The sequence below is a fragment of the Tachypleus tridentatus genome, chromosome 4 (assembly GCF_004210375.1).
Source record: "Tachypleus tridentatus isolate NWPU-2018 chromosome 4, ASM421037v1, whole genome shotgun sequence".
NCBI lineage: Eukaryota > Metazoa > Arthropoda > Merostomata > Xiphosura > Limulidae > Tachypleus > Tachypleus tridentatus.
The window spans coordinates 4,141,185-4,157,754 of record NC_134828.1 but is presented as its reverse complement, the minus strand read 5'-3'; the positions used below and the strand labels follow the sequence as shown (position 1 = coordinate 4,157,754).

The window sequence follows — 16,570 nt, the reverse complement described above, 5'->3', positions numbered from 1 at the left end:
TAGAAGGAAATAAATAAAGGTAGTAGAAGATGTTTAAAAAAAAAATCAGATGTAAATAGAAATATAAAGGTAGTAGAAAGTATTTTGAAAAAAAAAAATCAGTATGTAAATAGAGGAAATGAAGTAAAAGATATTTAAAAAGAAAATCAGATGTAGAATAGAAATAAATAAAATAGTAGAAAAAGATTTAAAAAAAGAAAAAATCAAGTGTAGATAGAGGAAATAAAGTAGTAGAAGTATTTAGAAAAAAAAATCAAGTGTAAATAGAAAGAGAAATAAAATAAATTAAGAAGTTTGAAAAAAGAAAAATCAGATGTAAATAGAAGTAATAAATAAAGGTAAATAGAAGATATTTAGAAAAAAAATCAGATGTAAATAGAAATAAATAAAGTAGTAGAAGATATTTAAAAAAAAAAAATCAGATGTAAATAGAGGAAATGCATCAAGTAAAGTAGAAGTATTTGAAAAAAAAATCAGATATAGTAAATAGAAAGTAAATAAAATAAATAGAAGAAGTTTGAAAAAGGAAAAATCAATGTAATAGATAGAGTTATAAATAAAGGTAGTAGAAGTATTTAGAAAGGAAAAATCAAGTGTAAGATAAGTTATAAATAAAATAGTAGAAGAAGTTTAGAAAGAGAAAAAATCAAGTAATAGATAAGTAATAAATAAAGGTAAGTATAGAAGTATTTAGAAAAAAAAATCCGATGTAGATAGAAAATAAATAAAGGTAAATAAAGTATTTAAGAAGAAAGAAAAATCAATGTAGATAGAGGAAATAAATAAAGTAGTAGAGAAGTGTTTGAAAAAAAAATCAGATGTAAATATAAAATAAATATAAGATAAGGAAGAAGTTTAGAAAAGAGAAAAATCAATGTAGATAAGTAGTAAATAAAGGTAAGTAGAAGTATTTGAAAAAAAATCAGATCAGTGTAGAAAGAAATAATGTAAATGAAGTAGAAGAATATTTGAAAAAAAAAAATCAGATGTAAATAGAAATAAATAAATAGTAAGAATGTTTAAAAGAAAAATCAAAGATGTAAATAAAATAAATAAATAAAATAAGTAGAAAAAGTTTAGAAAGAAAAGATCAAGATGTAGAACAAGAAATAAATAAAGGTAGTAGAAGTATTTAGAAAAAGAAAATCAAATATAAAATAGAAATAAATAAGAATAATAGTAGATGTTTAGAAAAGAAAAATCAATTACAGATAGAAGAAATAAATAAAGGTAGTAGAAGATGTTTAGAAAGAAAAATCCGATGTAGATAGAAGAAATAAATAAAGGTAAATAAGTATTTAAAGAAAAAATCAGATGTAGAATAGAAATGGAAATAAATAAAGGTAGTAGAATGTTTAAAAAAAAAATCAGATGTAAAATAGAAGAAATAAATAAAGGTAGTAAGAGATGTTTGAAAAAAAATCAGATGTAGAATAGAAAAGTAGTAAAGATGTTTAGAAGAAAAAAAATCAGATGTAAAATAAAGGAAATAATAAAATAGTAGAAGAAGTTTAAAGAAAAGGAAAAATCAGATGTAAATAGAAATAAATAAATGATAGTAGAAGATGTTTGAAAAAAAAATCAAGATGTAAAATAGAAGTAAATAAAATAAATGGAAAAAGTTTGAAAGAGAGAAAAATCAAGTGTAAAATAAAGTAAATAAATAAAGGTAAAATAGAGATATTTAGAAAAAAAAATCAAATGTAGAATAGAAAGAAATAAATAAAGTAAGTAGAAGATATTTAAGAAAAAAAATCAAGTATAAATAAAGGAAATGCATAAAGTAAATAGAAGTATTTAAAAAAAAATCAGATGTAAATAAAGGAAATAAATAAAATAAGTAAAAAAAGTTTAGAAAGAGAAAAAATCAAGTGTAAAACAAGAAAATAAATCAGAGTAAATAGAAGTGTTGAAAAAAAAATCAAATGTAAATAGAAATAATCAAAATAGTAGAAAAGTTTAAAGAAAAAATCAGTGTAAATAAATAGTAAATAAAGGTAGTAGAAGTGTTTAAAGAAAATCAGATATAAATAGAAAGTAATAAAATAAGTAGAAGATGTTTGAAAAAAAAATCAGATGTAGATAAGTAAATAAATAAAGTAAGTAGAAGAGTGTTTAGAAAAAAAATCAAGTGTAAAACAAGAAATAATAAGAGATAAGTAGAGAATGTTGAAAGAGAAAAAGATCAAAGTGATAGATAGAAATATCGAGTAGTAGAAGTATTTGAAAGAGAAAAATCAATTAATAGATAAAAGGAAATAAATAAAGGTAAGTAGAAGTGTTTGAAAAGAGAAAAATCAATGTAGATACAATATTATCAAAAGGTAAATAGAACTATTTAAAGAAAAAAAAATCAGTGTAATAGATAGAAATAAATAAAGGTAAGTAGAAGTATTTAGAAAATCAATCAGATGTAGATAGAAATGCATAGAGAATAAGTAGAGATGTTTGAAAAGAGAAAAATCAATTACAGAAGAAGGAAATAAATAAAGGTAAGTAAAGTATTTAGAAAAAAAAATCAGATGTAAATAAAGGAAATAAATAAAGTAGTAAAGTGTTTGAAAAAAAAAAAATCAGATGTAAAATAGAAATAAATAAAATAGTAGAAAAAAGTTTAAAGAAAAAAAAATCAGATATAAATAAAGTAATAAATAAAGTAGTAGAAGTATTTGAAAAAAAAAGAATCAGTGTAAATAGGGAAATAAATAAAGTAAAATAGAAAGTTTTTAAAAAGAAAAATCAGTATGAATAGAAAGAAATAAATAAGAATAGTAGAAGTATTTAAAGAAAGAGAAAAAATCAAGTAATGAATAGAAAGGAAATAAATAAAGGTAAATGAAGTATTTAAAGAAAAGAAAAATCAATTAATAGATACAGTATTAAATAAAGGTAAGTGGAACTATTTAAAAAAAAATCAATGTAATAGGAAATAAATAAAGGTAGTAGAAGATTTAGAAAAGAAAAATCAAATGTAAAATAGAAAATAAATAGAGATAGTAGAAATGTTTGAAAGAAAAATCAATACAAAATAGAAGGAAATAAATAAAGGTAAATAAAGTATTTAGAAAATCAAAATCAGAATAGAAAGGAAATAAATAAAGTAGTAGAAGATATTTAAGAAAAAAAAATCAGATGTATAGAATAGAGTATAAAAAAAAATAGTAGAAGAAGTTTAGAAAGAAAAGATCAAGTGTAAATAGAAATAAATAAAATAAAGTAGAAAGATTTAAAGAAAAGAAAAATCAATGTAGAACAAGGAAATAAATAAGGGTAGATAGAGATGTTTAGAAAAGAAAAATCAAATGTAAATAAAGAAATATATAAGAATAGTAGAAGATGTTTAGAAGAAAAGAAAAAATCAGATACCGATAGGAAATAAATAAAGTGAGTAGAAGTGTTGAAAGAAAAAAAAATCAATATGTAAAATAGAAGATAAATAAAGTAATAAGTATTTGAAAAAAAAATCAGTGTAAAATAGAAGGAAATATAAAGTAGTAGAAATGTTGAAAAAAAAAAAAATCAGTGTAAATAGAAATAAATAAAGTAGTAGAAGATATTTAGAAAAAAAATCAGATATAAATAAAAGTAAGTAAAGATATTTAAAAAAAAGATCAATATGTATAAAGAAATAAATAAAATAATTAGAAAAATTTTTGAAAAGAAAAATCAGATATAGATAAAGGAAATGTATAAAGTAGTAAGTATTTGAGAAAAAAAAATCAGTATAAAATAGATAAAATAAATAAAATAGTAGAAGAAGTTTAAAAGAAAAATCAGTGTAAATAGAGTAATAAATAAAGGTAGTAGAAGTATTTGAAAAAAAAAATCAGATGTAGATAAAGGAAAAATAAAGTAAATAGAAGTGTTTAAAAAAAAAATCATGTAGAAAATAAAGAAATAAATAAAGTAGTAGAAGTATTTGAAAAAAAAATCAATAAATAGAATAGAAATAAATAAAATAGTAGAAGAAGTTTGAAAAGAAAAAATCAGTGTAAACAGAAGGAAATAAATAAAGGTAGTAAAGTGTTTGAGAAAAAAAATCAGTGTAAATAGAAAAGTAAATAAAGGTAGTAGAATGTATTTAAGAAAAAAAAAATCAATATGAAAATAGAAATAAATAAAATAGTGAAAAAGTTGAAAGAAAAAAAGATCAATGTAAATAAAGTAGTAAATAAGAGGTAAGTAGAAGTATTTGAAAAAAAATCAGATGTAGATAGAGATATCATAAGTTATAAGAAGTGTTTAAAAAAAAAAAATCAATGTAAATAAGTAAATAAATAAGGTAGTAAATGTTTGAAAGAAAATCAAATGTAAATATAGAAATAAATAAAGGTAAGTAGAAGATGTTTGAAAAGAAAAATCAAATATAAAATAAAGTAATAAATAAAGGTAAATAGAAATATTTGAAAAAAAAATCAAATGTAGATAAGTTATAAAAGAGTAAATAGAAGATATTTGAGAAAAAGAAAAATCAGATGTAAAATAAAGGAAATAAATAAAGGTAGTAGAAGATGTTTAGAAAGAAAAAATCAATTAATAGATAGAGTTATAAATAAAGTAGTAGAAAGTATTTAAAGAAAAAAAATCAAGTATAGATAGAAGTTATAAATAAAAGTAAATAGAGTGTTTAGAAAGAAAAATCAATTAATAGATAAGTTATAAATAAAATAAAGTAGAAAGTTTGAAAGAGAAAAATCAAATGTAGATAGAGTAAGTAAATAAAGGTAAATAGAAGTGTTTGAAAAGAAAAAATCAAGTATGGATAGAGTTATAAATAAAGGTAGTAGAAGATGTTTGAGAAAATGAAAGATCAGTGTGGATAGAGGAGTAAATAAGGGTAGTGGAAGTGTTTGAGAAAAAAAGATCAGTGTGGATAGAGTTGTAAATAAAGATAGTGGAAGAGTTTGAGAAGCATCAATAGCATGAACAGTGACCACAGATAAAAAGTAGGAAGAAATAAGTCTTGAAAGAAAAGTGGTGCAAAAAACAAGATGACAATAGTATGAAATTGACACACTTGAGAAGATGCAAAACCACATCAAGGTCCCAGTCAGGTATGGGAGTAGGTTGAGGAGGTCAACAAAAAGAGATGTGAAATAGAGTGGAGAGGAATGTGGAGGAAACTTCCTGTGGTAGAACTTGAGGTGAAATGTAGCATACAATTTGAGATGAAATGTAGTGTACACTGCTGCTGATAATTAGGAATGGTGGAGACTGACATTGCAGTAAAGTAAAACAAAACAGAAAGGTGGTTCACAATAAGACACCAAGGAGCAGCAGGAAGACCAACAAGAAAAGAACCACCACTGTTGTTAATAGAGAGACAAAGAGACAAAGCAATATAAATGTGACAAGAAGACTACACCACTGAAGAGTTCAGTCTAACAAGTGATGGGCAAAACAAATCCTACACATGAAGATGGAGGGCAATATCTCTTGATGAAAAGAGAGATATGTAAAGTTGAAGCTTTAGAGTGAAGACATTTGATTAAAGAACATGGTCTGGATGCTGTGTAAAGAAGCAGAGGAAATCAAAGCTGAGCTAATTACAGAGGAGCCACCAGAAGGACTCTGCAGGAAGTGTTGCATATTAAAGAAAGGACCTGAGAGAGGAGAGGAATATACAAAAAGGTCAGAACAGGGCCATTTGATGGCATCAACAGTCAGAAATGAAGGATAAGAGCTCAGGGAAGCTCAGAGTTGAAAGGAGTGGCAAAGATGCCCATGATAGGAGTGCCCAACTAAAAGTGAACCTTACAAAAGACTTAGATGTGGAGAAACCACTCCACATATAGGGCTCAATCTGGCTCAAAGAAGCAGTTCACAACTCCGTGCATATAACAAGTAACAAGACAGATTTGATGGGAATGAGCCCAGAAAAGGAGGTCCAATGCCACCAAACAAAGATTCCTGGAATGAGTTTACTGAGTAACAGATATTAGAAAGAAGTAGAAAACAGGAACATGTGTGAGGAACAATGAGAAGTTCAATTACAATAATGTGGAGTGAACTGTAGTTCTGTGTCCAAACACCACAAGTTATGCTATCATTCAAAGATATGTCCCAACAGGAGAGGAGATGGGGAACCTCTTAGTAGTACTGGCATGGTACAAGTCCTCAAGAAGAGGAGAGATTCACAACTGAGGACAGTGAATTTAGAGAAGGAATCCACTGGTGTGCAAGGTGCATGTGTGTGTGAACCTAAAAAGGATGATGGTCTCTAAGGAAACAAGAAACCTCAATAGCAAAAGAACCTTTCATGCAGGATGATAATGAAAAGTGCAAATCTTGGTGACCAGATATTCCATGGCTCACAAGTGATGATAAGAAGGCCAATCCTAGCTGAACAAATGCCCAGATTATCATGCAGATATGAAAAATAATTTGGAATATTTGAATAAATATGTGTAAAATATTGATTTTATGTAAAAGGAAAGAGCATGAAAATGGAAGAAACATAAAAAACACCTGAAGATGAAGAAAATTGGGATGTATGGTAACGTATCTGACACATCAGCCTCTGCCATTGACAGACTAGGTGAAATGTCTCAAAACTGACTGGAAGACAACAGGATGATCACCAGATTTTATTCCTTGATTTTCAACAGGATCATGAAGATATGAAAGAAAATACCTGAAGAAGGGGAGTACATCCTCTTCATGAGATGTTCAGCCAAAAGATCGAATATTGCATACTTGAGATGCTGAAGACAAATAGGGTCAGAAAGAAGAAAAAAAAAGAAATGGTAAGAGAGGTGAAAAGAAGAGGAGAAAGAAGCTATGGAAGAGAATATGAAAAAGCCATCCAAGAGCAATGGCTGGTGAAGAGAGACAGGCAGGTACTCACTGACAAAAAAACAAACCAGCCACCAGATAGCAAGAGAATGAAGAAAGCCTAGAGGCTTGAAGGGAAATGGTAGGAATTGAGGAATAGTGATTAAAGGGCTAAGTTGAAAAAGGTGAAAATGATAGGTGGTTGCATGAGGACTGATCTCAAGTGAAACATGAAAACCACAAAAGGAAAGATGGCAGGAAGAGAGATAACATAGCAGTATGGTGAGAAAAATGATGAAAGTTGCAAAAAGGGTAAACTAAAGAGTGAAATAAAAGGCAAGGGACTCTGCTCCACAAACATGCAAGAGACTAATGTTTCAGTAAAGGAGTGAAAGAAAAAAAAGGTTGCAACTCAAAACAAAAAACATGAGGGTGATGAGGCATGTTCAAAAAATAAAACCTAATATCAAGCAAAGGAAGAAAAACAGACAACCCAAGACTTAGGTTCATGGAGTTAATAACAGGAAATGTTCAAAGAAATAAGCAAAAAGAAAGATTCTGAAAGGTTGAAGACGTTCAGGCTAAAATTGTCATTCAATTAGCCATAAACAACTGAGGAGAAAGAACACTGGCCTACTAAGCACAAGTTAATTTAAGATATGTTGAACAAAAATTGTAATGCCTCCAACATTTGATAAGCCTCTATAAGCATATGTGTGTGTGTAACTTCATCAGTAACAAAGGACAAGTAGAAGTCACCATCACAGAAAACAAACAAATCTCTCAAGTTGAATGTAGAAGAGAAATTTGAAATTGTTTGTTCAGTGATATTCTAAGGTAAACAATGAAGTTATCATGACCATAAATGGAGAGTTACTGTGCATGGAAGTTGTGTCACCTTCCACCAAAAGGAAGACTTCATCAAACACCACACAGTCCATGTGGATATAGGTGAGAGTCAGCTCAAGGCTTATGGTATGTAAAATATTCTTGTCCTGCAGCTATTCTGGCCCTGAATGTATTTACTGTGACAAATTAGAAGTAAAATCATTTAAATGACATAAGAAGAATTAATGTAGGCATTACTTCCATAATTTTCTACTCAATTTAAAATTCCATAAGATACGTATATTATCATTCAGATATCTAAGTGAATAAATACTCATCAGAACAAAACCTAGGGTCAGTCATGGTGGAACACAGAATACAGTGAATAATTAATAAGCAGGCAATTTTTGTTACCAAAACTAATTATTAACATTTTTACTCATTCAAAACTTTTAAATTTATAGACAGCAGTGTGCACTCTAATGGAGCCATACAGTAATACAGTCAGCTGTCAATAATGCAGGGTAATGGAAGGGAGGATGATACATGAATTGAAAAGCACAGATACCACTATGTACCAAAATTTTTACTTTTTCTTGTTCCTGGGCAGAAAGTGTTATTTCCCAATTGCTTATGCCTAAAATAAATGGAATAGGCCTATTTTCTCTTCAAACTTTGCTTTTGTGACCTGTGAGCATATAACAAAAACATGATGGGAGAGTATATTTGGGGGCTGATACGTGAAAGTGATTTACATTACAGTTTCAAATCTCAAAAATCTACTCACTTCTAAAAATTGTGTACAACTTTAGTATAAATACATGCAAATCTTGATTCATATGTTGTTTTATTCAGACCTTATGCAAATGAAAATGTGCAAATTTTCCTGTTTTTACATAGAAAATAGGTTAATTTCTAAATTTCATTATCACAAAAGCAAAGTTTGAAGGGAATAATGGCCTTTTTATGTACTTTTACAACATAAGCAATTAAGAAATAACACATACTATCCAGGAACAAAATTCGTGTTACACAGCGTAATCTAATAATCTTCATTTTTAAGACCTTTAATTTAAAACATTTAATATTAATATCATCCTAATATTTGATAATTATTTGTACACTATTATTTTATAATTATGACAATATTTATAAAGATAATTTGTAAATCAAAATATGTGTGTGTCAGCATGTTCACTATATATCTGTAATCAAAAACTGTAACTTGATCTCAGATTGGCCCAAAGATAACAAAGCTAAAAGTTTTTACACTATAAAAACAAAACTCATTCTATGAGCTGTAGGAAACACTTGACCCATTAACCTTCTCTTACAACACAAAGAAAGTCAACTGTAACCAATCTTTTATATGTATTTATCAAACAACAGTTGGAAATATAAATTTAAACTAAGTTGTGTTACACTTTACTATAAAAAGTTATATACCATGTAACTGTTTGCTCAAAATTTAATTATACATACAACAACACAAAATTTGGATTATCTTCACTAAATCAAAAACAAAACAAAAGTTTATCAACAGGAAAGAACATCTAAAATTGTTTTATTCTGATCTTGGATATTGAAATGACAAAGATACAATATGATCTCCAGTAGTCTAGAGGACCTAATACTGTCACACATACAATACTTGGCAAAGTTTAAACTCAACATGCTTCATATATAGTTAGCTGGGTATACATTCTCCACACTTTCCTGTTTCAAGCTACTCTGGCAGAATTCCTTGCAAAACAGCCAACTATGACAAATACTGTTTTTCTTAACCACTAACTTATCCTGACCAAAACAATTTTTAGTTTCTTCTTTGACAAAAAAAAAAAGAAAAAAAGAAAAATTATATTTGATGGACTTGTAGCTGTTATGTCTAAAATAATATTTAAGTAATAAAGGTCACGTCACTGAAATGCTGAATGACATTCTGGATGTAACTAAGTTGTTGTTAAACACTGACTATACAGTGCTTCACCACAGAATTTCTGGTAACTAAACTCACTACACTTTGAACCTGCAAAATAAACAACAGAACTAGAAATTGATAAAATAATAGACAGTCAATTTGCAGAAAAATAATCTCAAGTATCATTACACTTGTAACCACTTTACTAAGTTATCCACAGTTGTAATGGTTAATAATAAAATAATGGGAAAGGAATACATAAAATTAAAACATAGTGTATAAACAACACCCCAGAGAATTTATTAAATATGTAAGAATTGTTAAAATTAAAACATACTGTATAAGCAACACCCCAGAGAATTTATTAAATATGTAAGAATTGTTAAAATTAATACATTATTTTAAATAAACATTTAACTCAGTTTAAAAAAAGGTAATGCTATGTCCATATTTCTTTGTACTATATCCTGAAGGTAATGACAGAATACACGTTTGAAAGAGAGGCTAGTCTCTAATTATGGTAATTATTTTTTCACAGGGAAATTAACTTATGGAACAAGTTGCTGTCAGCAGTAGTAGTGGAGGCCACATTTTTATAGGCATTTAAGATGGTTATAAATGATTTCCTGAAAATATAGGATGGTTTAACAATTTTTCTAAAGGTAAGTTTGCAAGGAAGGTCTTCAAAGACCAAATGATTGTTTATATTAAAATATAGGATGGTTTAACAATTTTTCTAAAGGTAAGTTTGCAAGGAAGGTCTTCAAAGACCAAATGATTGTTTATATTAAAATATAGGATGGTTTAACAATTTTTCTAAAGGTAAGTTTGCAAGGAAGGTCTTCAAAGACCAAATGATTGTTTATATTAAAATATAGGATGGTTTAACAATTTTTCTAAAGGTAAGTTTGCAAGAAAGGTCTTCAAAGACCAAATGATTGTTTATATTAAAATATAGGATGATTTAACAATTTTTCTAAACGTAAGTTTGCAAGGAAGGTCTTCAAAGACCAAATAATTGTTTATATTAAATTAGCAGTGTTTCTACTCAAAACCATTTCTATTAATTTAGTATTTTGTTTTATATTATTACTTACACAAAACACCTAACTACATGCTGTTCCAGATTTTACCTAAACAGAAAGGTATGATTATGACACATGTACCAACTGTATATTTTCATATAAGATATTTAAATTTGTTAAAATATAAATTCTTATAATTTTGTTTTTCCACACATCTTTTAATTTAGTTATAGTAAAACTGAGAACATTTGGAATGAAAAAGAAACAATGCTTAGAAACTTTAATTTTGTGGCAGAATACTTATATATATATTTTAAGTTGAACTGAGATAATACTAAAATCTGTTAAATATATATATGATAATTTCATTACCTGAAGTACTTGCTTCAATAATTTGAGCCAGGCACCACAGGTACCATATCATATAATATGATATTTTGTCACTCTTTTTAATGTATCAATTTATCTATCATGGTCACCCTATGCCTACAAAAATGGTAAACATATCAAATATGATCTCCAGTAGTCTAGAGAACCTAATACTGTCACACATACTCTGTGTGTAGGAGACGGTTATCTGACTATATTTAAACATTAATGTACTGTGGTAATTTATCACTGGCATTAAACTTCTCTAAAGTGACATTGTTGGAGCCATTTAAAGTGTTTTTATTAGTCACTAGATGTTAAGAAACATTGTACGAAATTCTGCACACATGTGCATGTCAAAGAAATCTTCACTATAAACAACTAGTTTTATGTTTTTTAAGTAATTTATATTCTATTAATGTTAATTTCATTAACAGTATTGATCAAGTTGTTTGATATAATTTTATCTTATGAACTAAAAGTTTTTGTGATAAATTTGTTTATTGTTACAAGTATTATCTTCCATCATTACTTTTGTGTGTAAACTGATAATAATCAAACTCTTCTAAATTGACCATGCTATGTCAGTGAGATCTTATGAAGATGGTAACCAAAAGTACTAAAGTGAAAAGTACCCAACTGATGTATTTAAATCATCATAAGTAAGAATTGTGCATTAAATTAGTTTCATTCATTTATCACTGCTGGGCTACTTTTTAGTTTTGATCTATAATAGTAGCTTTACTTTGACTAGAAGTTGTAATTATTTACAACACAGTGGCTACTTACTTGGAAACCAAAAATTATGTTTCAAACGCTAATTACCCAGAAGTCCAAAACTTTGAATCCTGATGAACCAAAGTAACATTAATGATGACAATAAGAAGAAGAATGGTATATATCTCTTCCAGTTGCTGGGTATCTAGCCAGTGTATACTTACAAAGTTCAAAAATAATTAAAACTAGTAATTCTGCCTTAGTTATATAAACAGCAGCTCAACAGTTTAAAAAATTACATGTGAATTATTTAAACTGAATTTACTATGAATTACTGTACATCAGTGACTAGGTGTCAACTCTATTATTTTAGTCCTTGTACATTAAAATAAATAACTTATCTATACACATAATCATTACTCTATTAATAAAACTTTGGAAAAAAGTATATATAATAAATGCCAACCACATTATATATGTTTGAATTTCAAAATAACAATTATTATTCATTACAGCAGTACAAGTTATAACTTTTTAAATATTTTTTTTTTGCATTTGTTGTCTTCTTTAACTTTTGATATGTACAGAATTACACACAAAAAATAGTGTATTTCACTTTGCATAAGTAACATGATGAAAGTATACGATGCTTTTAAATTTAAATGTGCAATTTGCAAATGGCATACAGGTACAAGTCCACCAGTGGCTAACTACCGGTGTTTCAAAATGTCTTTTACACGCACACATAATCCTATACTTGTGCAAGACTTTCATTGCTATTTTTACCAATTTTACTACTTATTCAAATTACTAGCAGTGGTATCCCTACTAGCTAATATTATTTTAATGTATTTACGTAGTACTAGCAGAGATAGTAATTTAATAAAATCTGCTTTACCAGTGTGGCAAGTATTCAAAATTTCACTCACCAGATGCTAAGTCTTCTTTTACATGCATACATACTATCGCACAGTGGGCAGCCTCGAAATATGGAAACATTTTCAGCTTAGTAACTTGGTTTGCAAGGTCGAGGAATACTTCGGGATCCATTTCGAGAAATGTGTGAATAGTTTCTCAAATATAAACAATATACTTCCCACTACAATAACTATCTCTACGTGCACGTAAGAGACTAAACACCTGAAATCTGAGACACAACACAGACACATGTACTTTTTGAGACGTTGTCACTTTTACTTTTATAGAGGTCGCTTTTATTATAGGCTTTAATTTGTGAGCTATATTTCCATTGTTTTAATTATAATGATGTTAAGATCACGTAATTTTACATAAAAAATAGACCTAGAATACCAAGAAGTTTCATGATAAAAATAGAAAATCCTATAATCAGAGCGCTTTCGAGAGGTGTACCTTTCATCAGGGACCAACGATTGAAGGAAGGTTCACCTTTCGAAATTACTCTGTTTATAGTGTTTTCTATTTTTGTCTTTATATGTTTTTTTGAAAGAACGTGTTTGCTAGCATCATGATAGCTTGATTTGGTAGCTAAAGAACTCGACTGGCAATCTGCGCGTCATGGGTTCGATCCCCGTCACTGTACATGTTCGTAAATGGGGAACTATGATGTTACAGTCAATCCTACTTTTCATTTGAAAAATATAGTTCAATAAATGTCAGTGAGTGGTATTGATTAGCTGTATTCTATATAATCTATCACTTCAAAGTTAAGGATGGCTGACCCAGATAGCTTTGCAAGGAAACTCAACAAAAACAAACTTAACATCATAAGTAGAAGTTCTTAAATGTCAATAATCAAAAGACTTTGCAAAATCTCTAGAAACATAACGATGAAATTCAGTAAACACTGAGTTCAGTTTCAGTTGTAATATATAACTAGGAGTTAAGGAACAATGTGAACAATAATATATAACTAGGAGTTAAGGAACAATGTGAATAATAATATATAACTAGGAGTTAAGGAACAATGTGAATAATAATAATATGCAACTAGGAGTTAAGGAACAATGTGAATAATAATAATATGTAACTAGGAGTTAAGGAACAATGTGAATAATAATAATATGTAACTAGGAGTTAAGGAACAATGTGAATAATAATAATATGTAACTTGGAGTTAAGGAACAATGTGAATAATAATATGTAACTTGGAGTTAAGGAACAATGTGAATAATAATATATAACTAGGAGTTAAGGAACAATGTGAATAATAATAATATGTAACTTGGAGTTAAGGAACAATGTGAATAATAATATGTAACTAGGAGTTAAGGAACAATGTGAATAATAATAATATGTAACTAGGAGTTAAGGAACAATGTGAATAATAATAATATGTAACTAGGAGTTAAGGAACAATGTGAATAATAATAATATGTAACTAGGAGTTAAGGAACAATGTGAATAATAATAATATGTAACTAGGAGTTAAGGAACAATGTGAGTAATAATAATATATAATTAGGAGTTAAGGAACAATGTGAATAATAATAATAATATGTAACTAGGAGCTAAGGAACAATGTGAATAATAATAATATGTAACTAGGAGTTAAGGAACAATGTGAATAATAATAATATGTAACTAGGAGTTAAGGAACAATGTGAATAATAATAATAATATGTAACTAGGAGTTAAGAAACAATGTGAGTAATAATAATATATAATTAGGAGTTAAGGAACAATGTGAATAATAATAATAATATGTAACTAGGAGCTAAGGAACAATGTGAATAATAATAATATGTAACTAGGAGTTAAGGAACAATGTGAATAATAATAATATGTAACTAGGAGTTTGTTTGTTTTGGAATTTCGCACAAAGCTACTCGACGGCTATCTGTGCTAGCCGTCCCTAATTTAGCAGTGTAAGACTAGAGGGAAGGCAGCTAGTCATCACCACCCACCGCCAACTCTTGGGCTACTCTTTTACCAACAAATAGTGGGATTGACCGTCACATTATAACGCTCCCACGGCTGGGAGGGCGAGCATGTTTGGCGCGACTCGGGCGCGAACCCGCGACCCTCAGATTACGAAGCGCACGCCTTAACGCGCTAGGCCATGCCGGGCCAACTAGGAGTTCAAGGACCTCAGAAGAGAAAAAAACTACTAAAAGATGTGGTGAATGGACAGTTTAGTGTAGTGTTTTACTTATTTATTTCTGTGTTACGATTGTTCGAGAAATTTCACAAACATGGAAAAGTCAAGGTTCTAAAATGTATTTTTAATATTATAAATTGTTTGTTTGCTAGGAGGAGCTGTAAACTAAGATGATGATGTTAAGATGGAGAAGTTTGGTACTGTAGTCCTAGAACACATAGAAAGTTCTAAAGGATTTCACATAATGGTTTCTAGTAAATTTAACGATATATTTTAACTGAGACTTTCAGTGAAGCACCAAGAATATAATGGTGAAGACTTGAGAATTGTTTCAAGGTAAAAGAATTATTTGTAGCCAGTGGAGTAAATTAATGAGTGTGTTTTGTTTCATAAGATAACATTCGACGAAACAATTAATAAAAAGAAAACTCTCAGCCAGTCCTTATAATTCAAATGTGTATCAAATCTTCTTTTAAACTCCCTCAAATTACATATATCTATCATATATAAAAGCAAAACCTTTCAGATACTAATCATTCTGTTAGAAACAGAAATTTATCTTAGCTAAAGGCGAGTCTTTCCTGCCAAAATTTGTACTCGTGTCCACTAGTTTGACCTTTCTTAGCATTAAATATGAAACAACGATGATGCCTCAGCACTATCAGTTCCCTTTAATATTATCCTTGTCTACTTTATTTTTTCAAAGACAAAAGTTCAAAGATTTTAACCTATTCTCATATGATAAAATTTCCATCCTAACAAGTCAATGGCCTTTCTGAGGTAAGTACTGGACAAAACAATCTAAATATGGCCTAACAAATAACCTGTACAATTACATTATAACCTCTTTATAATTGCATTCATTATATTTATAGATAAAACTTAAAATCCTATTTGCCTTGTCACTAGCAACAGCACATTAATTGTATTGCTTAACAGACAGGCCAACCAGAACATTAAGATATTTTCATTCAATAACAGTTTGATATTTTGTTACACTCATAATTCAAGTTTTAACAATCTACATGCATTACCTTGTACTTATTATTATTATTATAAGCCATCTGTTATGAATTTGCCCAACTCACTAACTAATCTATATGTTTTGTAAAATCTTCCCGACAAACACTAAACCCAAAACTTTAATGTCATCAACAACTTAAAATGATTTATTGACGATTCCTTCATCTGTGTCATTTATATAAATCGAAAAGAACATAGATCCTAACACTTAGCCCAAAGGTACCCCACTCGTAGCATTACTTCAGTTTTACTGAACTCCATTTAGAATAACTTTCAGCATTTTTCCACCTAGCCAATTTTCTAACAACGTTTCGACCTTCTTCGGTCATCGTCATCGACCGAAGAAGGTCAAACGTTGTTCATCATCTATGTAAAATATTTTCTCAACCCAAACGAGCCGTTTTTGCATATATATTTCTCTACAAGTGGGTTTTCTCGACATCACTGAAAACAAACAAATTATTAATTCAGTTTTACTTGGTTCATGTTGTGACAAAGATTCATCTTGAGGGATGAAAAGTTAGCAAGCTATTCACTGATCCATAAATAACGGTTTATTTGAAGTTATCAAGTTATGTTATTTGTTTATACAATGCACCCTGGTAAACTTTAGGTAATAACACAAAATATTACGGATCTACATCTCTGATAGGTACAAGGCAGATAACTCACTGAGTAGCTTTACGCTTAAACACAAAACAATCAATGTTTAAATAACCAAAGAAAACGAAATACTAAAAAACAAAACTATCGTATTTCTCAAGACGAGTCCTGTTTTAAGTAAAATACCATATAAAAATGTGGTATCCCTGGTATATTGACTTCACGTAAGAGGGA

The 16,570-nt window shown here is 28.5% G+C and overlaps 1 protein-coding gene across 1 annotated transcript in view; it reads right to left on the bottom strand.

Annotated features, from left to right (window-relative positions):
* The window catches only part of LOC143248470 (trimeric intracellular cation channel type 1B.1-like), a 32,491-nt gene extending 19,657 nt beyond the window's left edge, over positions 1 to 12,834 (bottom strand). The window contains 1 exon segment of the mRNA XM_076496870.1: positions 12,561 to 12,834. Coding sequence (XP_076352985.1) covers positions 12,561 to 12,681 — 121 coding nt within the window. The 5' untranslated portion in view covers positions 12,682 to 12,834.
* Positions 12,835 to 16,570: the final 3,736 nt, after the last annotated feature.